Source organism: Mustela nivalis (assembly GCF_964662115.1).
Source record: "Mustela nivalis genome assembly, chromosome: 7".
NCBI lineage: Eukaryota > Metazoa > Chordata > Mammalia > Carnivora > Mustelidae > Mustela > Mustela nivalis.
The window spans coordinates 121,197,890-121,223,655 of NC_139026.1; the positions used below are offsets into that span (position 1 = coordinate 121,197,890).

Below are 25,766 nucleotides of genomic sequence, written 5' to 3' on the forward strand. Positions count from 1 at the left end.
TTCCTAGGATTGTTTTTCTACGTTTCTGAAAAAGTCTTCACAGAATTCCTGTGAATGGAAGCAGGAGAGACTGAGTTGATGGAGCAATAGGACTCGGGTGGGGAGGGATCCTGCTCCCGTTACTCACAGATGGGCACACCGACCCTCCTGCACAGCCTGACGTGGGAAAAGCCTGACGTGGGAAAAGCCTGACGTGGGAAAGGGGCCGTTTCTAAGATGACTTGTACCCCTTTTCCAGCTCAGCTGTGCTTCTGCTGACTGCATCTTAGCACTGTTGGGTAACGGTGGTATCTGGACAATGTGTACGGGTCTATAAATCACAGATCCAGGGGCTTAGAATCCTAGGATCCAACCTGGACCTTTTCTTTCATAAGGAGTTTACCTTGGCGAGGAGCCGGAGCAGTTTTCTTTTTGAAGTGTCCTGTAGGCACGCTGAGCAAAAATTAGTTCCACATCATTCGGTTAAGGTAGATAATTTTTCCATTCATGTTCAGAATGAACAAAGGCAGTAATCACTCTTGTGAATTTGTTCAGCCTGTCTGTAGGGCATCTAAGCCTTGTAAGGTATGTTTCCCTGCCCCCCACCTTGTAGGTACAAAGCCCAATAGTTGAAGGTGAAGGAACTTCATATACTTGTTCTAGCTTAGATGCAGCAAACTGCCATCAGATCAGCCTTTCCCTGGTTAATTTCAGGCTAAACCTCGAACCAAGAAAAGTTTATCTTTGTGGTTTCTCCTTCCTTTGAAAGCACTTCCCTCCTGCATTGCCCTGGGGTTTCTAGATTACATGTCTTCTCTTCCTCCCTCATTAAGTCCAAACTCATCCGCCTGTCCTGCATCATCTCCTTCCATGCTGGACATCTCCTGGGTGCTAAATGATCTGATACATTGTTACTCTTCAAACTTCCAGGTCATCTTTCTTTTCTGTCTCCCTGGCAGTGGGAGTTGTACCTGCGACTAGCTTGTCCTCTGGGTATGGAGATAAAACATAGTGTTGTGTGTTATACTTAAATAAATGGAATTGTGTTAACAATCTGACTATAACTTTTCACTCAAAACATTTTAGGACATATGCATGCCGTTGTCCAGTCGATTGCTTTGGGCTGAGGCACAATTTTCCATAGTAAAAGCATTTACCAGGTTTTGATTTATTCTGGGAGTTCGTAGTGGATAATGAAACTAGATTCCCACCAGCTCAACTCTGCTACAGGCAAAGTTCCCCTGTATTCCTGGAGAATTCCCATGGAGTAGACCAAGCAGTGGGATTTTTGGATCACGGGGCATAGTTTTACCGTGCTGCCCCATTGCTCCATGGAGAGGTCGGATGAATTTCACACCCCCAACAGTGAGTGGTACATGAAGTTTCCTGTTTCCCCACATTCTTGCTGGTGTTTGTTATTTTTCAGTTGTCTAATTTGTGCCAATCCAGTAGGTATAAGCTAATGTCTTACGGTACTTCTAGACTTGTATTTCTTCTGTTTCCCGGTAACATTGAACATCTCTCACATACCTCTTAGTCACTCGGGTTTCCTCTCTGTGAACTGCTTAATCATATTCCTTGTACTTTTTTTCTCATGAGCTTCCTGTCTTGTTCCTGTTGGTTTACAAGAATTTTTTGCATATTCTAGCGATCAGTTCCTTTTATGAGACCATGCACATCTCCCACCGGCCTGCCTCTTTTCTGTTAATGTGGCCTACAGTGCCTTCCATTTTTACATATAATCATTGCAATTTTCACCTTAGGACTTGTGGTTTTTTGAGTCCTAATGAACAGAAATATCAATGGAACAGAACAGGAAATTCAGAAATAGAAACTACCACATAACCATTTAGCATAAAATAACATTTAGTACTTCAAGACAGCGGAAAAGATGAGTTTTCAACACTTGGCATTTGAGTAATTGCAGAGCCATTTTAGCTTGGGGATGGAGAAATAGATCTCTCCTTCACACTTCACACTAAGACAAATTCAAGTTGGGTCAGATATTTAAATATGAAAAGTGAAACCATAAAAATGCTAAGTAGAAAATATGAGAAGTATTTTATTTATATCCTTAGAATTTTTTTTTTTTTAGTTCAAGTCTTAGCATAGGGTTTGAACTCAGGACCCTGAGATCAAGATTCAAGCTGAGACCAAGTGCAAGATATTTAACTGACTCAGACACCTAGATGCCTCAGGAAAGGCCTTTCTAAGTTTGCAAAACCCATAAGTTATAAACCAAAAGATTGATGAAGTCAACTATATAAAAACAAATTCTCCAAGTCAATGCACAAGTTAAGAAAACATTTTTGCAATTTATGTTAAGCAGTTTCTGGGTTTTCTAGTCTGTTCCATGGGTGTGTTTACTGATCTAGCACCAGTACCTGTGTCTGGATTACTCTTACTTTATAATGATTCTGGAAGCTTCTTTAGGAGCTTCCTGGTTGTTCTTATCTCTTTGTTTTTCCCAATACAACTTTCTCCTTTTGTTAAGCCCCTAATAAGTTTAAAAACCAACCTACTGGATTTTTCCAAAAACAACCCTGTTGTGATTTTGATGGCTCTGTTGGCTGCACTGTCCAACAGAACTTTCTAGAATGATGGAAAATTTCCATTAATTAATACTTAAAATATGGCTAGTACAGCTGAGGAACCGAATCTTTTAATTTAATTTTAATTAAATTTAAGTAACCACACATGGCTAGAGTTTACTGGATGTCTATTTCTTCAGAGCAATTCAACTGTAGGAGACTAGCTCATCTTAGTGATATTGACTCTTCCAGTCCTGAATATGGTCTCTTTATTAGTTCTTTATTGACTTTCAATAACATTTTATTATTTTTTTCCAAAAAACTTCGCACATTTTTTGTGCAACTCTAATATAATATATATGTATATGCATACATATGTTATGCCATTTTATTTTTTATTTTATGCTATTTTAAATGTTTTCTTAGTTATTGTTTGTGGCTAGCCTATAGAAATTGGTTTTTTTATATATTGATCTATATCCAGTGACTTTATAAAAAACACTTGGGTTTTTTTTTTTTTTTTTAGGATTTTATTTATTTATTTGACAGAGAGAGAGAGAGAGAGAGAGCAAGCAGGGGAGCAGCAGGTAGAGGGAGAGGGAGAGGCAGGCTCCCAGCTGAGCAGGAAGCCCGATATGGGGCTTGATTCCAGGACGCCAAGACCATGACCTGAGCTGAAGGCAGACACTTAACCAACTGAGCCACCCAGGGGCCCCAGAAAACACTTGTTGATTCTAATAATTTATGAGATTCTTGGTGTTTTCTACAAAGATCACAAGTATCTATAAATACTGACATTTTTGTTTCTTCCTTTTCAATCCTTATACATTTTTTTTCTTGTCTTATATGTGGGATAGGACTTAAATAAAATACAGTATAGAGGACAGCAGTGGTGATAATGAGAATGGCTTTAATGCTTTGTCACTAAGTATAATGTTTACTGTAATTTTTCATGCATATCTTTAATTGGGTTAGAAGTTCTTCCTTCATACTTTGTGAAGTTCTTAAAAAAATTATGCCTAATATTAAATTTACTCATTGCTTCAGATATTCAATCTTCAGTTTACCCCATCCACTTGAGTTTTTAAATTGCTATAACTTTTTTTTTTTTTTTTTTAAGTTCAATTTGGTTCTTTTTCAAATTACTCTGGTCATTTTTTATGATGAGATATTTTCCTTCTGTGAGGAAGAGAGAGTGGTCAGAAGTATTTTTCATATAGCATTCCACATCTAAAACTGTCCCAATATACCAGCCAGGCTGTCTTATCCACCAGACTCTGGAAATGAGGGTTTCTCCATGGGGCTGTTACCTTCTCTTTTCCCCTTAGCTCATCAATAGGCTTCTCCTCTCCTTAAAACAAAACAAAATAGATAAACCAAACCAGTAACTGAAAATAACCTTTCTCCAACCCAGTTGTCCCTGTAGCTACTGTCTTTAATTTTTTCATTTTTTTTGCTTTCCCATCACATCTCAACTTTTTTTTTCCAAGTTTTTATTTTACTTCATTTTTTAAAAGTGGGCTCTATGCCCAGTGTGGAGCCCAACACGGAGCTTGAACTCATGACTATGAGATCAAGACCTGAGCTGAGATCAAGAGTCAGACACTTAACTGACTCAGCCACCCAGGACCCCTTGAGTTTTTCTTTTAATTCCAGATAGTTAATATACAGTGTTATATCCGTTTCAGGTATACAATTTAGTGATTCAGCTGTTCCATAATCACGACAAGTGCACTCCTTCATCCCCATTACCCATGTCACCCATCCCCCCCGCCAGAGAGCACACCCCCAATGACATGATGCACACCCCACTTCTCCCGTCCATGCCTTGGCCCACTCTCGGGGGCTTTGGATCATCTCTGCACTGCTCGCTCTTTATAAGGTCAGTGAGTTTGTTGGGCAGTTTTTAGTCCTTACTCTGTTGCACCTTTTGGCAGCCAGAGTCCCCCTCTTTTTTGTTCTGAAAATACACTCCTGCCCTGCCTGTTAGTCATGAAAACTTCATACCCTTTACCTCTTAACGTTTTTTGCCTTCCAAACTTACGGCCACAGTAGTTTCCAGGTTTTTATCATTTCTTATGTGAACTGGTAAAATAACTTGATAACAGCTTTGATTGCCCCAGAGATAGATTATTTATTGGAGAGTGAGTATGTGCAGCATTTGAAAGACAGAAAAGATAATTTGGTGAAAGCATCATCTCTACTCTCGCCTCCTGGCCATCCCTTTCTCCCTCCTTGCAGACAATTCCCCTGAGCATCTTTCTGTCTATCCTTCCAGAGAAAGTTTCTGCATAAATATATTTTCTCACTGATTTCCCTATTCCAGTGGAAGTATACGCCAGGTTCTGTTCTTTCCCTTGCCCTTTCCACACACAAACTGTGTCCTGCAAACCACTCAGCTGCCCCTTCTTTTTCCCCCCAAAGATTTTATTTATTCATTTGAGAGAAGGAGTGAGACAGAGAGAGGGAAGCAGATTCCCTGCTGAGCAGGGAGCCCAAAAGATGTGGGGCTCAAACTCAGGACCCTGAGATCATGACCTGAGCTGAAGGCAGACGCTTAACCGGCTGAGCCACCTAGGCGCCCTGCACATACCCCCACCCCTTTTAAAACAGTGTTTGATATTCCATTATCTTCATTATCTTTAAGTTCCTCTCCTGGGCTGTCTGCCCGTCAAGGTATCACCTGAGTTACCTGTGTGTTATGCATGGGATGGTGGCACTCAGCTGGGGCATAAACCTCCTTGCTCCCCCTCCTCCACCTGTGATCAAGTCACTTCAAAAGTCAGAGCCCCGGGCGCCTGGGTGGCTCAGTGGGTTAAGCCGCTGCCTTCGGCTCACTCAGGTCATGATCTCAGGGTCCTGGGATCTAGTCCCGCATCGGGCTCTCTGCTCAGCGGGGAGCCTGCTTCCCTCTCTCTCTCTCTGCCTGCCTCTCCATCTACTTGTGATTTCTCTCTGTCAAATAAATAAATAAAATCTTTAAAAAAAAAAAAAAGTCAGAGCCCCTTTCCCTCTGGTCACTTTCCCTCCATCTGCACTTCTGTCTTCCTTTCCCAGCTTATTTGGTCCTATGCTCTAGCCAAGCTCAGTGCTTCACCCCAGTGCCCACCACTTCCATAGACCCCGAGTGGGGCCAGGCCTTTGCTCAGTCCTTCTCTCTGCTCGGAATGCCCATCACAGTGTGTATAACTGATAGTCTCTTACATCTTAAACATCTCTTAGGGCTTGACCTTGTTGTCACTGTTCTGTGAAGTCTCTGAATCCCGCTGGGCTTAATGGCACCTTGCCCTGTGCTCCCATTTTCCCCGCAATGGCGCTGAGCGTAGCCTACACTACCGTCTTATGTGGGAGTCGGTGCTGCGCAGCAGAACTGTTTGCAGCACTTTTAAAAAATACATGTGCTCAGGCTTAACTCTTGTACGCACATTCAGTCTGTCTGATACCTTATGGACTTAAGAACCAGGGCCTCCATCAAGTTCCTCTGTGGAAGAAGTGGTTTTTACTTGTCGGTTATTGCCTGGTACCTGCAGTCTGCTCAGTGTGAGGTCGGAAAACGGCAAATATCTGGAGAATATGCTGGGGCTAGAAGGGAAGATAGGCCTCAGATTGAAGCACGTATTGATTGGTAGGAACTGAGACAGAGTGGGGTGATGGTGAGGGAGGGCTTTGTGCTTGATGCATCTAGGTCATTCTATATCTTGCTGGAATGTAGGGGAAGATGAAGAAAAGGAGTTGTCTTCCTCTGTTGGCTGCAATGGACTCACCTGAGGGCGTTCACTTGCCCAGCTCCCACAGACCCACCAGGTCCTTCAGCCTGGAGAGCTGCTGTCCTTCCCACCTGCCATGCTTGGCCGATGTAGGTTTCCTAGGACTGTAGATCAGCAGTGGCCTTGTCCTCGTTCTGTCTGCTCAACAGATAAACTAGACCTTTCCGAACAAGGACACTACTAGTAAATAATGAGAAATAAACACAGGAAGTCTAAAAAAATAAACAGAAAGTGAGCACATCGGGGCACCTGGGTGGCTCAGTTAAGTTCTGACTCTTGTTTCAGCTCAGATCATGATCTCAGGGTCATGAGATTGAGCCCCACATTGGGTTCTGCACTGATCATGGAACCCGCTTGAGATTCTCTCTCTCCCTCTGCCCCTCCACCCACTCTTTCTCTTCAAAAAAAATTTTTTTTAATTACCTTAAATTGAAGAAAAAAAATTAAATTAAATTGAAGAGGGAAAAAAAAGGAAGTGAACACAGTGGCTCAAATTTCTGCTCCTATGGTGTCAGACTTGGGACCTCAGCAAGCTCCTCTGGTAGAAATCAGCTTCTTCACCTATGGGGCTCTCTTAGTCTTGTTTGTTCTAAACTTTACTGTAAACCCAAAGAGTGAACCCATGATTGGACAAGGAGACTAAATATTTTAGGGTGGTAATGACCCTCCCAGACTCATGGGATGTGGGGAGTCACTCCTGTCAAACCTGTCTGCCCTATTCCCTTCCCAGGGCAGACCAGAGAAGAAGGCTGCGTCTTTGCCCTTCCTCTCCAGAAAACTTTGCTCTCGCCACAGTGGACCACCTTGGGATTCTATATTTTTAGTTCCCAGGGAACCAGGATGAGGGGAGCCCCTCATTCTTGAGGTCTTAAGAGATCACAGAAGAGTTGCACCTTGAACTTGGGAAGGATGTTGAACCAAGGTGTTCACTTTCTCCCCGACAACCTCTGCCTTCTGGAGAATTATGGTTAGCTTCCTCATATTCTTTCAAGGTAGTAATTTGTAAAAATCTAAATGTTATAGTTTTACAGTGTCAGAATAGCTTTTCAAATTGTCGTAGCACAAGAAAAAGGTGTGTTCTCGAACGATCTGGTAGGTTACTGCCCTCTGGCCATGCTGGGGCTGCCTCAGAGCGCTGTTCGTACTGCACAGACTTGTTGCAAAATTCCCGGCCCTTTCCCACAGACAAGGCACATCCACTGGGTTCCTTCCTCATGTGGGGCTAATGAGCATCTCACTTCCCCATCTTTCACCTCCTTGTTGTGTCAGGGGAAGACTTACTGCCCCACATCTCCCTCCTTTCCCTGAAGCAGTGACTTGCTTAGTTCAGGAATGAATTAGCGTCCATGGGTCCACCTCACCCAGTCCCCAGCTACTCACCGGCCCAGGGATGGCGCATATTATTAGCTACATAGATGGTTAGATGGTTTAGATTACGTCTGTGCACTGTTTAGGCTTGCTGTTACACAAATTTTAAAACCTATAACATTTTGGGGGGGTGCCTGAGTAGCTCAGTCAGTTAAGCGTCCAATTCTTGATTTCAGCTCAGGTTGTAATCCTATGGTCCTGGGATCAAAGCCGCTCCAGGCTCCCTGCTCAGCAAGGAGTCTGCTTAAGCTCACTCTCCCTTTCTCCCTGGCTGTGCTCGTTCATGCTCGCTCTCTCGCTCTCTCTCAAAATCAATCAATCAATCAATCAATCTTAAAAAAAAAAAAAGAAACACCTTTAAACATTAAGCTTTTTTTTTTTTAAACCATTTGGAATAATGGCGACTTCCAAAAAGTATGTATATGCTCAGAATCTTCTGCTCCCTAGCCTTGCTCTTAAACTGCCAGTTAACATAAGCTGACTCACCTGAAAAATGAAGAGAAACCAGGCGAGGAAGAGTTTCTTTTCTAAGCTGTTCTCACACCTTCAGGATTTCCCTAAGAAGATCTTACACTAATTTTAGAAGTTTTAAACAACACAGTCCACCCAAAAGTATTCCATACTGATTAGGTTTTCTCCACAGGTGGTCATGTTTCTATTAAAAATTAATGCACAGGGGCGCCTGGGTGGCTCAGTGGGTTAGGCCTCTGCCTTCGGCTCAGGTCATGATCCCAGGGTCCTGGGATCGAGGCCCACCTCAGGCTCTCTGCTCAGCAGGGAGCCTGCTTCCCTCTCTGTCTCTGCCTGCCTCTCTGCCTACTTGTGATCTCTCTCTCTCTATCAAATAAATTTAAAAAAAATTAATGCACACATGAGTGTGCACGTGTGTGCACACACGCAGTTCTGCCAATGGTTATCTGACCTCACATGCCCCTCAGTATTCTTAAAGGGGTTCGTAAGGCCACCTGGCAGTATTTTCAATTTAGGAATAAATGACGTGAGCTTGTATCTCTCCACTTGCCCTAAGCCTCCACAAGAGGCTTATTCCCTTATTCCCTATTAATCTTGTTTGGTCTCCTAGAAGGTTTTGTTGAACTCCATTGTCCATTGTTCAGAGACTGAGTTGAATTTCCTGCTAAAAGAGTCAGAGTATGAAACTAAGGGGCTGGTAGGGGAAATTTTGCTATCTTTGTTCCTGAAAGTAAAAAATACGAACTTCCTTGTAGTGGTAACTTACCGTACCTTAGAATATTATGTAGAAATTGCAAAAGCCTCTCAGCCCCCAGAGAGCCTGGAATCTCAGAGATGTCAACCAGACTTTAATTCCCGATTTACTAGCTCTTTTCACTTCACTGAACTCTGAACTGCAGTGGAGCTGGAAAAAGAGCCATAATGTGGTGGTGTCTGAGGTAGAAGAGACTAGCATCAATAAAGAGCACAAGGAAGTCCTGAATCCACGTGGGAAAGAGCTTGACAGTACAGGTCCTCGGTGCAAAGGAGGGAGCCAGAACATTATCCTATTAACTTTTCAGCGACAAAGTAATTGTTAGTCCATTCATCTTTTCCTTAAAAAATGATTCACATCTTCATGATGAAAAGAGATATAAAGGAGAAATGAAAATGAGCAGACACATTGACTTAGGGGCTCCTAATTCCCTTTGTTTTGATGGTCGAGGCTGCAGATTGAGATGATTCTGACCCATGCTGAGCCTTTCATTCGGAGGGCTAAGGCATTCATTGTGTGGGCTTTCTAACAGCTGTCCCCCTGTGCTTGGTTTCTCCAGAGGGAATGGGACCCTGGCCCCTCCCCCACTTCCTGTGACTGGGCCAGCGGCGGAGGTGTGTGGGGATGCCTGTGAACCGCCAGCAGTCAGACTCTTCGGAGATGGACTCGGATGTGTCCCCCAGCTGCGGTCTCAGCGACCTGAGCAGAGGGGGCAGCCTGGACAGTCGAAGCAGCAGCTCCCGCTCCAGGAGTTTGACTTTGGTGAGTGACTGCTTTCTTTAATGCTCTGGCTGCCTGGTTTTGTGCAGCCCCCTCCTCTTTGAGGAATAGCTTACCTTCTTGGGTTCACAAGCTTGACATCTCGACATACTTGCTTTGTGGAGTGGCATTTCGTTTGTAATCATCTTAAGATTTGCATAGATGCAGAACGTTCCACTCAAATCAGATCTCATGCTGTGGCCGGTAATCCGGCTGCTGAGACTCGGAGAGGACCGTGCCTGATGTCTGTAACCCACCCAGCAAAGGCCCACTGCCTTTCCGCTCAAAGGGCTGAAAGGAGGGGTGCCTGGATGGCTCCATCGGTTTGATCATCCAACTCTTGATTTTGGCTCAGGTCATGGTCTCGGGGTCGTGAGATCGAGCCTCACATCAGGCTCCAAGCTCAGTGCAGAGTCCACCTGAGATTCTCTCTCCCTCTCCCTCTGCCCCTCACCCCTGCTTATGCTCTCTCTTTCTCTCTAAATCAATCAGTAATTAAAATCTTTTTTTAAAAGGGGTTGAGGTTGAGGGGTACCTGGGCGGCTCGGTTGATTAAACGTCTACCTTCAGCTCGAGTCCTGATCCCAGAATCCTGGGATCGAGCCCTGGGACGGGCTCCCTGCTCAGCCCTCCCTCTCCTCCCTGATCTCTCTCTCACTATCTCTGTGCCTATCTCTGTCTCTCTCTCAAATAAATAAATGAAAATATTTTTAAAAAGCAAGGGGGGATGTTGAAAAGAGAGAAGCATTTCATGGGGCAAAACCAAATTCACTCTGAAACTGATTTTTACCTCCTTTGCAAATGTTAAGTGTTATTGTATCCCTTTCTCTCAGGATCCAGGCCCTTACACAGCATCAGAAAGCTTTGGCAACATTTACAGAAAGGGTCTTTAGTTTTTATGGTGACTCTTCTGCACCCCTTGCCCCTCAAGATATTCGTCTTTCAGGAGAGAGACCTTTTTATTCACAGAGGGAAGGACAGGTTAACGTTGGGCCCACTGAGAACTGTTTCAGTTGTTCATCTCAGTCCCTTGGAGTGGGGGCAGAATTTCCTTCAGATACACTGAGTCCTAAAATTAACCCCAATTGTGCTGAACTTAAGATAACTGTATATGGCAAAGAGGGCAGTTAATAGTAATGATAGAGCTTTATAGATTTACACTTGGATCTTTTCTTAAACCATCACAGTAGTATGAAATAAATACTATCGGATTTGATTCATCCAAAAAAAACATATATTACAAATTACTCCCTGAATATCTGGGGACCTAGAAAGCCTTAATAAAGGGGAATTTGGGCTGTTTTTACTTTTTTTTTTAAAGATTTTATTTAATATTTGACAGAGAGAGACACACTGAGAGAGGGAACACAAGTAGGGGGAGTGGGAGAAGGAGAAGCAGGCTTCCCACTGAGCAGAGAGCCTGATGTGGGGCTTGATCCCAGGACCCTGGGATCATGACCTGAGCCGAAGGCAGATGCTTAACGACTGAGCCACCCAGATGCCCCTGGGCTGCTTTTTAAATTTAAGTTTATACAAAGGACCTATTAAAAGAATATGTAGAGGGTCACCTCAGTGGCTCAGTGGGTTAAGCCTCTGCCTTTGGCTCAGGTCATGATCTCAGGGTCCAGCCCCACATTGGGCTCTCTGCTCTGCAGGGAGCCTGCTTCCCCCTCTCTCTCTGCCTGCCTCTCTGCCTACTTGTGATCTCTCCCTCTCTCCTTCTCAAATTAAAAAAAAAAAAAAAATTTAAAAATAAAAGAATATGTAGAAAAGACAGATGAGGGGTGCCTGGGTGGCTCAGTGAGTTAAGCCTCTGCCTTTAGAAATTTTAGGTTCAAAGGTGGGAGACATTACAAATCTTTTACATTTATAAATATCAGGAGGTCAAGGTGGGTAGAGTGAACAGCATTAACTATCTTTGGGAAAGGATTTCTGAGCCATCAGTGTTGGTCCAAATAGGTTTTACAGTGCGTATGAATAGGTATCAGCAGGACATTCCCCAGTATACTTATAATTTCTCTGAAATCAAAAAAACCCCACATTATGCATGTTTCAAGTTGCTTCCCTCTTACTAAGCAGTCTGTATCCTAAGAAACTGCTCAACATAGTCATAAACCCAGCATATTAGTGACAGGCCTGAGTTCAAATTCAAATTCATTGCCTTTGGAATCTGGGAAAGTTAATCATCTCTGTGTTCCTCAGTAGTTTTCCTCCCGAGTTACAAACAGGGGTGCTGGGATAAGAATTCTTCCCCAGGGTGACTGTGAGGACGCGCCGGCCAGCATATAGTCCGCCCTTCCTGACCACAGCCTCCTTGGTGAGTGCCCACTTAGCTTCCAGGCTGTATGTGATTCTGCCTCATCCTGCCCCAGCTTCTCGTGGGATCCATGCTCTCCGTGTCGTGTCTCTGTCTTACCAGTAGTCTTCTGAGTTTTTCCTTTGGCCACTAATGATGAGATGGGAAAGGGAGAACTCCTCTCCCCGCACCGAGCATCTCACACACTTCCTAATTCTGGCGATCTCACTCTGGGGCATCACTTTGGAGTGAACGTCCAGAATGCCTATCCTCCGTGTTGTTTCCTCTCTGGTACCGTCCTGCAGTGGGACTGCAACATGCCTGACTCTTTTATTCTCTGGCAGCCCCAGCACTGTACCCAGTGGAGCATAATTGTGGGAACGGCATGGCAGATTCTGCTTTCAAGAAGTGCACAGTGAAATTATATTCTCAGGATGCGTGCGTGGGTGGGTGTGACCACGTAATCCTGCCGCGTGCCCCACCTGGCTCCCTGTTTCTCGGTGTCTGTAGGAGGACACATCCCAGTCTTGTTCCAGCACCTTCTTTGCAGACCTCTGCTTGCTTGCAAGTGTTTTCCTTTCTGGAAGATTCTCAAGCCGACTTGAGCTGCCATCTGTGTCCTCTTACAGTTGTGTGTTCTCCTTAGAGAGCAGTGGCACGCTGAGAAAATTTGGCATTTTGATTAGGACTTAACTTTAATGAAGCACTGCCTCCGCAGCCAGCCCCTTTCACCAGTGAACTAGCCACACCATTACAAAAACGGGTGAACTTTCAGGGAGTCTGAATGTGGAGAGGAGCTCTTTATGTTTTGATTCTACATCATCAGGGCTTTTTATGACTCGTTTTTTCGGAATGAGACTCAACCATAATAGTTTTGCAAACCCTTGCCTCCCTGAACCCCCAGCCTCATGAAAGACTAGTCAGGGACTGTGCTTTCAGGCCTTTACACTGTTTTGTATTCCGTGTACCTCTTGGAAGGCTCTTTAAATAAGAGATCACCTAGTTTTGCCTTAGGGAAACATTTCTTTTAAGCAAGGTTATTTTTTAAAAGAAGATAAAACACGAATGCCTGGTATTAAATGAGAGTATCCTAATGTTCTCAAACACTGGTGGAAGGGTTGCCTGGGTTGTAACAGATCTTTACACAATGGAAACTTTTCTCCTGAGCCAGTGCAAGCTAAAAATGAAAATAGATGCTTCAGTAGGCTTGTTCTGGCTGCCCATATGGCCACCATGACGACCGGGGCTGTTCCAGGAGGGCAGAGGATGTGGTCTGTATTACCAAGAGGCTGGTTGTATTTGGATATGTACTTTATTTCTCTTGTAAGGAATTCTGCCTCTGAACACGTTTTAATGAAAGACAGAGCTAGAATGAGACCAGATTAGCCAAATCTTGAAATACTTGAGTAAGAAGATACCTTTTGAACGTGTTTTTTCTCCCTCTCTGGAACTTGAGAAGGATGACTAAATGCAACACAAGGCAGCACATATTCACGAATCTGGGAGGATGGTTCTAGAAATTTATCCTCAGTGCGTAATACAGATTCAGGATAAAAGTTTTGAGAAGAATCTGGAGACATTCATATATGATAGCTGTTTACGGAGCAAAGGAAACTTTGGGTGTAGGGTTCCCTATATTCTTAACTCCTTCAAGCTGGGTTGGATCTGGAGCACCCATCTCACGAAATGCCCAGGGAAAGATGGCTGCCCCCTGCTGGTGTGCTTGGGTGCCACTGCTGTGTACGGCCCTGCAGCCTGCAGGCCTCCTGGGGCTTCTTCTAGAAGAGAAAGTGACCACCTGCTTGGACAGAGTTGGAAACTCTAGCTCGGAAGGGACTTGTTAATGCACACGCTTCTTTGAGGGCAGATTAGAAGCACCTCGAATCCCCAGGCATACCTCCTGTTCATTTTTATCTCTAACTTGGGGCCAAACAATGATCCAGATTCATTAGCACGTGTTTGGAGATGATCTACTCAGTGCACGGTCCTACAACCCTCCCTTAACCCTGAGTTAACAAACGTCAGGGCCCTGTAGTCACATAATAAGCCTGTGGTCAGGCAGCAGTTGTCAGCTCCTGATTACCCCCTTCCTTCTCCAAAGCCTTTGATTGCCTTTTGGCCTCACCCATTTGTCATGGAATAAGAAGGTAGAGCAAGCAGTGGTGAGCTCTGCCTGCGTGGCTGGGTTAGGTGAAGTCTGGGTCATACATGGCATTGGGACACATAAGGGGTCGGGTGATTGCAAGGAGAGGAAATAGAACCTAGGATGGAAAGAAGAAGCAGGGGTGCCTGGCTGGCTCAGTCAGTTAAGCGTCTGCCTTCCACTTGGGTCATGATATAAGGGTCCTGGGAAGGAGCCCCACATCGTGCTCCCTGCTCAGTGGGGAGTCTGCTTCTCCTTTGTCCCTTCCCTTGCTCGTGTGCGTACTCTCTCTCAAATGAATACATAAAATCTTTAAAAAGACTGGTCAGGCGCCTGGGTGACTCAGTGGGTTAAGTCTCTGCCTTCAGCTCAGGTCATGATCTCAGGGTCCTGGGATCAAGTCCTGCATCGGGCTCTCTGCTCAGCAGGGAGTCTGCTTCCCTTCCTCTCTCCCTGCCTGCCTCTCTGCCTACTTGTGATCTCTGTCTGCCAAATAAATAAATAAAATATTTTAAAAAAAAAGACTGGTCAACAATGAACCCATCTTCCTTTCTATACTGGCCTCACTTGCCGGTCAAAGCAGCCATTTTATGACAAAGCACAAATAGCTTTTGCAAAAGTTCAATTCAGTAAACCCCAAAGCCAAACTACCGCTATGGTAGATGATGAGCACAAGGCGGTTTTCAGCCTTGCAGGAACTCGCAGTTGGGTGCCATGGGAGGATCTGGGTCAGCACTGCGGGCTCCGGAGGGGTCTGGGGTGGGGGTGGGGGCTCAGTGGCTGGCCCACGCCTGGTGGGGGTGCATCGTCGTCAGGACTCCTTCCTGATACTGCTGGCGGAGGGAAGTTACAGGCCGCAGGGAGCCCAGCGGTGATCCTTGGAAGCCTTGAATCATCAGATCTATAATCAAAACTGGGTGCACATCTGGTCGCCCACTGGTCAGTTTGTGTCTCTTTCCGGCCAGAAGTACAGGGTTCAGTTAGTGCTGGGGAAACCTCACCGCAGGGACGCCTAGACCATAATGAAGCCCTTACCCCAGGCTGTGGGGCACGCCATGTGCACTTCTGCTCTTGGGGTGGGGGTGATGGGCCCAGGTCAGCACAGCACGCACAGCCACGTGGAGAACTGCGCAGAGGCCGAGGCTGATGTGCTTCTCTTTGCCCCGGTTCCCTTCAGCTGCGGGGGTGGGGGCATCGCTCCTCAGCTTAGGTCAGTGAAGCCCTGCTCAAGTGTCTGGAAGGTCATTTTGGTGTGTGAAAAAAGCAAATGCAAGGCTCAGTTTGTTAGACATCTGCCTTCGGCTCAGGTCAGGATCACAGGGTCCTGGGATCCCCCTCACTGGGCCCCCTGCTCAGTGGGAAGCTTGCTTCTCCCTCTCCTATTCCCCCTGCTTGTGTTCCCTCTCTCGATGTCTCTCTCTCTGTCAAATAAATAAATAAAATCTTTAAAAAAGAAAAAAAGAAATTGGGATTGGGGCACCTGGGTGGCTCAGTTAGTTGAGAGACTAATTCTTGGTTTCTGCTCAGGTCATGATCTCAGAGTCCTGAGATTGAGCCCCGAGTCAGGCTCTATGCTCAGCACAAGGTCTGCTTCTCCTCCTGCTTCCCTTCCCCCACCCCCTGCACCCAGTCGTGCTCTCTCTCTTAAACAAATTTTTTTTAAATGAAACAAAGAAATTTGACTTCACTGCAGGTTAAGATAATGTGGCAACTCCTTGTGAGGGAGAAAAAAAAACCCTATAGAACTCATATCTGTTCTAGACAAAAAAAAAAAAATCATAAACAAGATTATGACATCTAAAAATATTCTTTTTTTTTTAAAGATTTTATTTTATTTTAAAGATTTTATTTATTTATTTGTCAGAGAGCGAGCGAGCGAGAGCAAGTACAGGCAGACAGAGTGGAAGGCAGAGTCAGAGGGAGAAGCAGGCTCCCTGTGGAGCAAGGAGTCCGATGCGGGACTCGATCCCAGGACGCTGGGATCATGACCTGAGCCTAAGGCAGCTGCTTAACCAACTGAGCCACACAGGCATCCCTCTAAAAATATTCTTGAGAAGTTCTCAACTGCCTGTCTCTTAGGTAGGCAGCCTATAGTATTTATTTTGGCAGAGTGTGATTTGATATTCATATTTGCTTTTTTTTTTATTTATTTTTTAATTTATTTGTCAGAGAGAGTGAGAGAGCACATGAGAGAGACAGCGTGAGCAGGTTGGGGGATGGACAGAGGGAAAAGCAGGCTCCCCACTGAGCAGGAAGCCCAGTGTGAGGCTTGATCCCAGGACCCTGATATCATGACCTGAGTTGAAGGCAGACACTTAATCAACTGAGCCACCCAGGTGCCCCACAACCCCAATTTCTTTGTTTAAACAAGAAACAAAACAAGGGGCGCCTCAGTGGCTCAGTCAGTTAAGCTTCCAACTCTTGGTTTTAGCTAAGGTCATGATCTCAGGGTCCTGAGATCGAGCCCCACATCGGGTTCCGTGCTGAACATGGAACCTGTTTGAGATTCTCCCTCTTCCTCTGTCCCTTTCCCCACCCACTGCTTGCATTCTCTCTCTCTAAAATAATAAATAACTCTAAAAAAAAAGAAAAGAAAAAGCTTCAAAACTTAACTAATTCAGTACTTTTTTAGGTAGGTGTTTAGCATGAGTATTTTAGGCTTCCTTGACTTTTTTGTTTAATCAAACAGAGATATTTTTTGTCCTCTCTACATTTTCCCTTGAAATGAAACTCTTGTCCCAAATCTGCACTCCTATAGGCATATCTAGGACTGTTGACAACAGTCAACTGTTGGTAACATTTGCTATAAAAGTCTGTCATCCAGGGGCACCTGGGGATGGCTCAGTGTTTGGGCTCAGGTCATGGTCTCGGTGTTGTGAGTTTGAGCCCCGTGTCGAGCTCCAAGTTCAATGCAGAGTTTGCTTGAGATTTTCTCTCTTTCTCCTTCTGCACCTCCCCCCACTCATGTTCTCTCTCTCTCTCTCAAATAAACAGATAAAATGTTTTTAAAAATAAAATCTTACAACTTAAGTTGATAAGTCTGTCATCCAACTTATCAAGATATTTCTCTCAGAGCTCTGATGGGACTAGATAGACATTTCTTCTGTCATCTTTATATAGGAGTGGACAGTCATCCACAAGACCAGGACTTTGTTCTCCTTATGGGAGACATATATAGTAGTTGTGATTACTTTAGTAGATTTAGCACTTGAATTTTCTGGTTCGAATATAATAGAAATTATTTCTGCACAATTATAATATACGTATTAGGATAGAAATGTATGTATTTTCACATTCTTGAAACAAAGTGATATTTCCCTTGGAGACTTATAGACATTACCTGGAGTCAGCATGGCAGGGTAGAATCTTTGGGGGGAGAGGTATGGTTTTCTAGAGAGTTCTTGTAGATCTGGAGATTGGTAGCCCAACTTGGTACATTAAAAACACCATTTATAGAGGGGCATCTGGGTGGCTCAGTGGGTTAGGGCCTCTGCCTTCGGCTCAGGTCGTGATCCCAGGGTCCTGGGATCGAGCCCCATGTCAGGCTCTCTGCTCAGCGGGGAGCCTGCTTCCCTTTCTCTCTCTCTGCCTGCCTCTCTGCCTACTCGTGATCTCTGTCTATCAGATAAATAAATAAAATATTTTTAAAAAATAAATAAAATAAAATAGAAACACCATTTATAGAAAGGGGATTATAAAAAAAAAATGTTCTGCTGTCAGCCGACTTCCTTGCAAATACTAATACAATTCCTTAATTCCCTCTTCCAAAGAAAGCTGCTGTTTTCATTTATCTTCATTTCCTATCTACTTAGTTCTCCTCCCCGGGCCCACGAGGCCCTGCCTTCCTTGTTGTTTTCACTGCATGACAGCTCTGTTGAGATAGTCGCGTACCAGACAGTCCACCCGTTTACAGTATGCCCATCAGTGGTTTTTAGTAGATTCCCAGAGTCAAGCAACCATCCTCACAGACACATTTAGAACATTGTCACTGCCCCCAAAGAAGAAACCCCATGCCCATTAGCAGTCATTTCCATTTCCCCCAACTCCCGCAGCCCTGAGCAAACACTCACCTACTCCCTGGCTCTGTGGATTTGCCTATGCCCTCTGCTTTCCAAGCTCTGCCTCTTCCCCAAGGCCCGAGTCTTCCTCTCACATCCCTGTCTGAGGGAGACAGCGCAGGCATCTCCTGGGACGGGAGGAGTAGATAGGAACTCTCTTGCACAAGGCCATGCGCCCCTTTTCTGGCCCTGAATACCGTTTCCCTGCCTGTGGCTCTGGGGCCTTTTTTGGTTTCTGCCTTCTTTCCTCTCCCAGGTGTAGGCAGAGGGGGCTTCATATGGAGGGCAGCTTCTTATTTGGGGAATTAGGCAGCAGACCAAGCACACAGCTGTTTTTGGCTCTGCCCCTGAAGTCAGTGCTCAAGGCCAGGCTGAGCTCAGAGACTATGCGTGGGAATCCACACCAGCCTTCCTGCCAGCCTATACATACTCCAGCCTCTAACTCTGGGGAGAGACCTTGGATGGGTTGAGGATGCAAAAATCTGAGTCTTCCAGGACCCAGGCTTCTGATCTTGAATAAGTATGTGACTAAAAACAGAAATGAATGGGATAAAACAAAAAAGCAAGAACAGACTAGGTCTTGTCTTAGCCACTCTACTGAGGAGTTGTATGACCCTTGGGGTCACTTCATTGGCCCTGAGCCCAGTGTTCCCATCTTCCAGTGAGGGAGGTAGGCTGATTGATCTATGTGTTGTATCTTTCAGCCTGTGGGTCCCACAATCTGTCCTAGAACACAGAATCCTTGTGTAGGAGCTGCCCTTTCTAAGCCCATTTTTTTTTTTTTAAAGATTTTATTTATTTGACAGACAGAGATCTTAAGTAGGCTGAGAGGCAGGCAGAGAGAGGGGGAAGCAGGCTCCCCACTGAGCAGAGAGCCCGATGCGGGGCTCGATCCCAAGACCCCGAGATCATGACCTGAGCCGAAGGCAGATCTAAGCCCATTTTTCAAATGAAAACTTACGCTGGGATTTCTTGTTCTGAGGTTGGATTAGACCCGTGGGGTTATTGGGGTACCCGAGTGGCTCAGTCATTAAGTGTCTGCCTTCAGCTCAGGTCATGGTCCCAGAGTCCTGGGATCGAGCCCCACATGGGGCTCCCTTGCTCAGCGGGGAGACTTCATCTTCCCCTCTCTCTGCCTGCTTCTCTCTCTCTCTGTTAAATAAATAAATAAAATATATTTTTAAAAAAAGACCCAGGGGGTTATACACTCTGTTCATAGTTTCTGCCCCTCGCTCAGTGTGGGAAGTTGGCATGTGTCTTAAGCTGAAGGTGTAGTTGCAGGCCAGCTGCCCATTTAATTCTGCTGTCTGTATGCCTAACCAATGTAGATTATCTAGAATTCTTGTGCATAGCTTTCCTGAAACACTGAGTTGGGAGAGGAGAAGTAGGAGGAAGAGGGTAGAGAGCATTAATTTATTTCTGTAGACATTTTGTTTGGTTATGGCTGTTATCATCATCTCGTCATCCTAACAATATCCGTGATGGTTGTAATTATTAACTACAGGGACCTTTGTTATGCTAAGAGCCCTAATGATTTTTAGACTTGGAATTTTTTTTTCCCTCCAATTACTGAGCTAAACCATTCTGCATGGATAGGAGAAACATTTGAAATGTCTTTTGGTGAGTCTGGGAAAGGAAGAGAGTTAAGAGCGTGTGTGCTGAATGGTTAGGGGACAGGTTGGTCTGGCAAGAATAAGGTGTGTAGGGGCGCCTGAGTGGCTCAGTGGGTTAAGCCTCTGCCTTTGGCTCAGGTCATGATCTCAGGGTCCTGGGATCGAGCCCCACATTGGGCTCTCTGCTCAGCGGGTAGCCTGCTTTCCCCCCTTCTCTGCTGCCTCTCTGTCTATGATCTCTCTGTCAAATAAATAAAATCTTTAAAAAAAAAAAGAAGAAGAAGAAGAAGAAGAAGAAGGTGTGTAAAGAAAAGATGAGGCAGGAATGCCCTACATCATCCATGGTGACCCTCCAGATGATCCCACCAGTCTTCAAAAAACTCTAGAAAAATCAGAAAATGAACGGCGTTGCTGATTTCATATGAAGCTTTCCTGTTCTGGTTGCCAGAGGGACAAAGTAGTCAGAAGTGGTAAAGAGACAGCTGATGCTTTGTTCACAGTGACAGGATAGCCTGTAAACTCTGTGGGTGGTCCGGGGAGGTGGGCAGCAGATATATGAGGCTCCTCTTTAAGTGTGACGGCTAGTAGAGCTGAAAAGCTGGATGATGAAACTATAGTAGAAGATTTAAATGAGGAGATGATTCTACATTTTATATCTCTCTGAAATCCCACCTCCTCCTTTCTCTTCCCATCACCCTTGCTCTAGTTTAGGTGACCTTGAAGTCTCGTCCAGATTGCTTCCCACATCCAATATTTCCCACATGATAGCCAGCATGATCTCTGAAACACAGATCTACCTACCCCGTGGCCCTTTGTGTTTGAATCTCACCCACTTCTTTCACATTATTAGCAGATACTATATCCTTGCCAAAGTGTTCCAGGTCAGACCACTTCCCCAAATGTGTGAATTGACGCCCATTTCCCTAACAGGAAAGTCACCTCATTGGAACCATTTCCAGACTCTGAAGTAACTACCTCTTTTCTTATCTAAAGCCCTCATTAGATGGTCAGGTAGACTTTTGTTACAGTTACATTGCCTGATGCTTAGTAGATGCTCAAATATTTGAATGTATGATTCAGTAGATGTTATGGAGAAGGCTGGAGGTGTGGTGGTATTGGAGGCGTGGTCACCATGGAGGATAGGTAAGATGTGACTATGCAGAGACAGGCACTGCTGACATGAAAACAAGCGTAGGAGATGGCAGGTGGTTTGATGTGTACACAGCAAGACTTGGCAGACCACAGCCTACAAGCCAACTCTGGCCCCCAACTTGTTTTTGTAAATAAAGATTTATTGTAACAAGGTAGGCTTTTTCATTAACATACTGCCTATAACTTACACACTACATGGCCAGAGTTAAGTAGTTGTCACCATAAAGCCTACAAAGCCCAAAATATTTACTCCCTGCCCTTACAGAAAAAGGTTTACGACCCCTAAATAGAGTAGAAAGGGCAGAGTGGTAGGAGATGAAATATGAAAAGTAGGTAGGGCCAGATCCTGAAATTCTCAGAATAAAGTGTAAATTCTTTAGTCACATGTTATGTAGATGATCATATTTTGGGTTTTATTTTTATTTTTTTAAAAGATTTTATTTATTTGTTAGAGAGAGAGAGAGAGAGAGCAAGCGCACAAGCAGGGGGAATGGCAGGCAGAGGGATATGCAGGTTCCCCGCCGAGCAAGAAGCCCAACATGGCACTCGATCCCAGAGCCCTGGGATCATGACCTGAGCCAAAGGCAGATGCTTAACTGACTAAGCCACCCAGGCATCCCTGTGCTAGGTATTTAAAAACCCATTTCTCTTTTCCTTGGTCCAGCACTCAATAGAAAGTACTCAGTCAGGAACACCTGGTACACCTTTTCCCTCATGGTACCCTGCCCCTCTTCTAATGCCCCTTACCCTGACCATGTTCTTAGAGGAAGTATTGAAGCTCTCAGGGAGTGTCTACTGCTAGATCTGCTGATAAAATTACACAGACCTAGTTAAAATGAATCTGCTCTCATTTCAGCTGGAGAAAAAGTATTCTGAAATTCTGTCTCCCCCCGCCTCCCCCAAAAAATATCTCAGGAAAGGTGGAGCAAAAAGATAAGCTAGGAACTAAAATTAAAATCTTAGGGCAGGCACATTGTTTTATTTATAAGTTGACATTTTAAAAAGAAGGGTGTACAAAACCCGATCACAAAGAAAGGAAAATGACAAGCCAGTCTGTCTGGTGAATACACAGATGCCGAAATTCTAAACAAAGTATTAGCAAATCAGATTCAGTGATGTATAAGAAAGATAACATCACAACCAGACTGGACTTGTTCCAAGAATGCAGGGTTGGTTTAATATTTGAAAATCAGTCGTCGTAATTCAGTTCATTAGCAGAATAGAAGAGGAAAAGCGTATGATCCTGTGTCCTCAGCCTCCTCAGCCAGATCATTCTTGCTGTTTTGTTTTTTTTTTAAAGATTTTATTTATTTATTTGACAGACAGAGATCACAAGCAGGCAGAGAGGCAGGCAGAGAGAGGAGGAAGCAGGCTCCCCGCCCAGCAGAGAGCCCGATGCAGGGCTCGATCCCAGGACCCTGAGACCATGACCTGAGCCGAAGGCAGAGGCTTAACCCACTGAGCCACCCAGGTGCCCCCAGCCAGATCATTCTTTCTGTGAGGAGCTGTCTGGTGCCCTGTGGGCTATTGTGCCCTCTACCCGCTAGAGTCCAGTGACACCCACCCAGTCGTGATAACCAAAAGTGTCTCCACACATTGCCAAGCGCCCTGTGAAGGGTAACAGCACCCTCAGCTGAGTATCACTCTAATATGTAAAGAAAATTATTTGACAAAATTCAAAACCCATTCATTATATTAAAACCAACACGCTCAGCAAATTAGGAATAGAAGAAATCTTTCTTAATCTGATGAGAAGCCTTTTTTTTTTTTTTTAATCTACAGCAGGGGTGCCTGATGCTCAGTTGGTAGAGTGTGGGACTCTTGATCTCAGGGTTGTGAGTTTGATCCCCACTTTGGGGGTCGACTTTACTTAAAAATAAGTAAACAGGGCGCCTTGGTGGCTCAGTAGGTTAAAGCCTCTGCCTTCAGCTCAGGTCATGATCCCAGGGTCCTGGGATGGAGGCCCACATCGGGTTCTCTGCTCAGCGGGGAACCTGTTTCCCTTCCCCTCTCTCTGCCTGCCTCTCTGCCTGCTTGTGATCTCTGTCTGTCAAATAAATAAATAAATAAAATCTTTTTTTAAAAAAGAGTAAACATACAAACAATAAAATTTAAAAAAAGAAAAAGAAAACCCTATGTCAAACATTATACTTAATAGAGAAATATTGAAAGCTTTCTCTCTGATACTGGGACCAAGACAAAGAGGCCACTTGTATTCAGCCGACTTGAGAACCCAGCGAGATAAGGCAAATGAAAAAATGGAACAGGACGTGAGCAGAATGGAAGGAGGGGGGAAAAAAAATCTCTCATTTGCAGACACCATTGTGTGTGTAGAAAATGAAAAGAATCTACAAATAAGTTGCCAGGATTACACAACAAATTGAATTTATTTATTACAAGATGAGTGTACTTTATATTTCTATATACCAACAGCAATTAGAAAAAATTTTGAGTGACGCCATTTAGGGGCACCTGGCTGACTCAGTCAGTGGAGCATTCAGCTCTGATCTCCAGCACATAAGTTTGAGCCCCACGTTGGAGGTAACCTTTACTTTAAAAAAAAAAAAAAAAAAACACCTAAAAGTTTAAAAAAAAATTTTTTTAAGTGACAGCATTTATATTAGCATAAAAAAAAAAAAACATCAAATACCTAAGAAGACATATAATGACAACTGCATAAAATCTCAGACTGGAAACCCCAAGACATTCTTGAGGAATGCTGAAGAACCAAATCAGTGCCTAGCCAACGTTAGTGCATCAGTATTTCCCAGAGCATATGTTAACGCATAGACTCGAGGCCCTTAATGCTTTACAAAATTCAGCCCATCTGAGGTAGGGCCCAAGAATTTGTAGTTCTAAGTGCTGTGCTGAGCTCCTACGGTTGCTGGTAAAGGCCCACAGCTTGAGAGCCACTAATTAAATAAGGGAGGATGTATGCCATATTTGAGGATTCAAAAAACATTGGAAAATTCAGTTCTCCTCATTTAAGGAACTTCTGTATAGTTCCAAAATCCCAGCAGAGGTGTGTGTGTATCTGGGTGTATGGAAAACTGACAAGCTGAATCTAAAATTTACATGGACATAAAAAGGACCAAAAGAGCTAGCACAGACTTAGAGAAGAACAGCAAACCTGGAAGGCTTTTAAACTGCCAGATAGTGGAAGGTTTTTAAACTGCCAGGTAGTGAAACTTATAATTAAAACAGTGTTTAAGGCGCGTCTGGGTACCTCATTTGGTTAAGCATCCGACTCTTAGTTTCAGCTCAGTACGTGATCTCGGGATCATGAGATCAAGCCCTGTGTTGGGCCCCACACTCCGCACGGAGTCTGCTTGAGATTCTCTCCCTCTGCCCCCACCCCTGCTCTCTTTCTCCCTAAAATAAATAAATACATCTTTAAAAGTAAATAAACAAAAAGTAAAAATGGACAGTGGATTGAATAGACATTCTTCCAAAGAAGGTATCCAGATGGCCAGCAGACACGAAACGATGCTCAACATCACTCATCATCAGGGAAATGCAAATCAGAACCACAGTGAAGTATCGCCTCATCCCTGCCAGAATGAGGCGTACCAAAAAGATAAGAGATAAGTGTTGGCGAGGATGTGGAGAAAAGGGAGCCCTCATGCACTTTGGGTGAGCATGTAATTGTTGCAATATTATTTATAATAGTCAAGATATATGGAAGCAACCTGGGCTCTTGGGTGGCTCGGTCAGGTTAAGTGTCTGCCTTCCGTTCGGGTCATGATCCCGGAGTCTGGGATAGAGCCCACGTCAGGCTCCCTGCTCAGCAGGGGGCCTGCTTCTCCCTCTGTCCCTCAGCCCCACCCTACCCCTGCTCACACTGTCTCTCACTCACTCTGTCTCTCAAATAAATAAAATCCTTTTAAAAATAGAACTGTTTAATTGGTATATGAATAGACAAGTAGGCAGGTAAGAGAATTGATAAACAGACCCAACACGTGACCCATCACCTGACATACAACCAGGGGGACCTGTAGGGGAGAAAGGAGGTGTTTACAAGGCCTGGTGCTGAAACAATTGGGTATCAATTTAGAAAACAATGACCCTTGACCACACCATACAACAGAGATTCATTCCAGACTCACTGTAGCACTGAATCGCAGAAGCCTCGCCAACCAGGATGCCCGTCCAATTGCTAGTGAATAGCAGGGAGCAGCCCGTGAATAGCAGAAGATATTCGCAACGAGTATATCCAACAAATGATGTCTGGCTAGTACTGTATTTTTTAAAAAGACAACTTGATAGAAACGGGAACTGGCGGCACTTCATAAAAGAATCTCCAAACAGCCAGTGAAGTATTACGGGGGCGGGGGAAAAAACTGCAGCACTGTCTTCTTGGTCTTCTTGGGAGCGGATGGAAAATCACAATAGGATGCTGGCCCACGCCTGCGGGGGAGGGGGAGTCAGAGGCAGAAGCCCACCAGGGACCAGCATATGAGACAACTGTCTGTCTGTGTCTACCAAAGCAGACGCATGGCTGTGACCCAGCCCATGCCATTCTGTCTGTCTGCCCATTGAACCCGGCTGCAGACTGTCCCCTTGCCCAGAGTGGTCCTGTCTTCGGGATTAAGCTAACATAGCCTAGGCAGCTTGAGAAATTTGCATGTCTTCTTGATTTAATACCAAAAACAAACAAATGCCTTAAATGGTCTCTAAATTTGTGAAGCCTGCAGGCCCTTCCGTGGGCGGCCCGGGAGTCAGGGGCTTTGGGTGGGCGAGCATTTGTCATTATCTCTCAGATCCCAGTGTGAAAAGCATTCTCCTGCGCCACCGAGGTCAACAATTTTTTTTTCTTTTTTCTTTTCTTTTAAGCCCAACATGAGGCAGGCTTGAACTCAAAATCCTGATATCAAG

The 25,766-nt window shown here is 44.6% G+C and overlaps 1 protein-coding gene across 1 annotated transcript in view; it reads left to right on the forward strand.

Annotated features, from left to right (window-relative positions):
* PROSER2 (proline and serine rich 2) overlaps positions 1-25,766 on the forward strand; it is a 44,774-nt gene that overhangs the window by 11,109 nt on the left and 7,899 nt on the right. The window contains exon 2 of the mRNA XM_082740833.1: positions 9,430-9,632. Within this exon, the coding sequence (XP_082596959.1) occupies positions 9,495-9,632 (138 nt within the window). The 5' untranslated portion in view covers positions 9,430-9,494. The remainder of the gene's footprint in view (positions 1-9,429; positions 9,633-25,766) is intronic.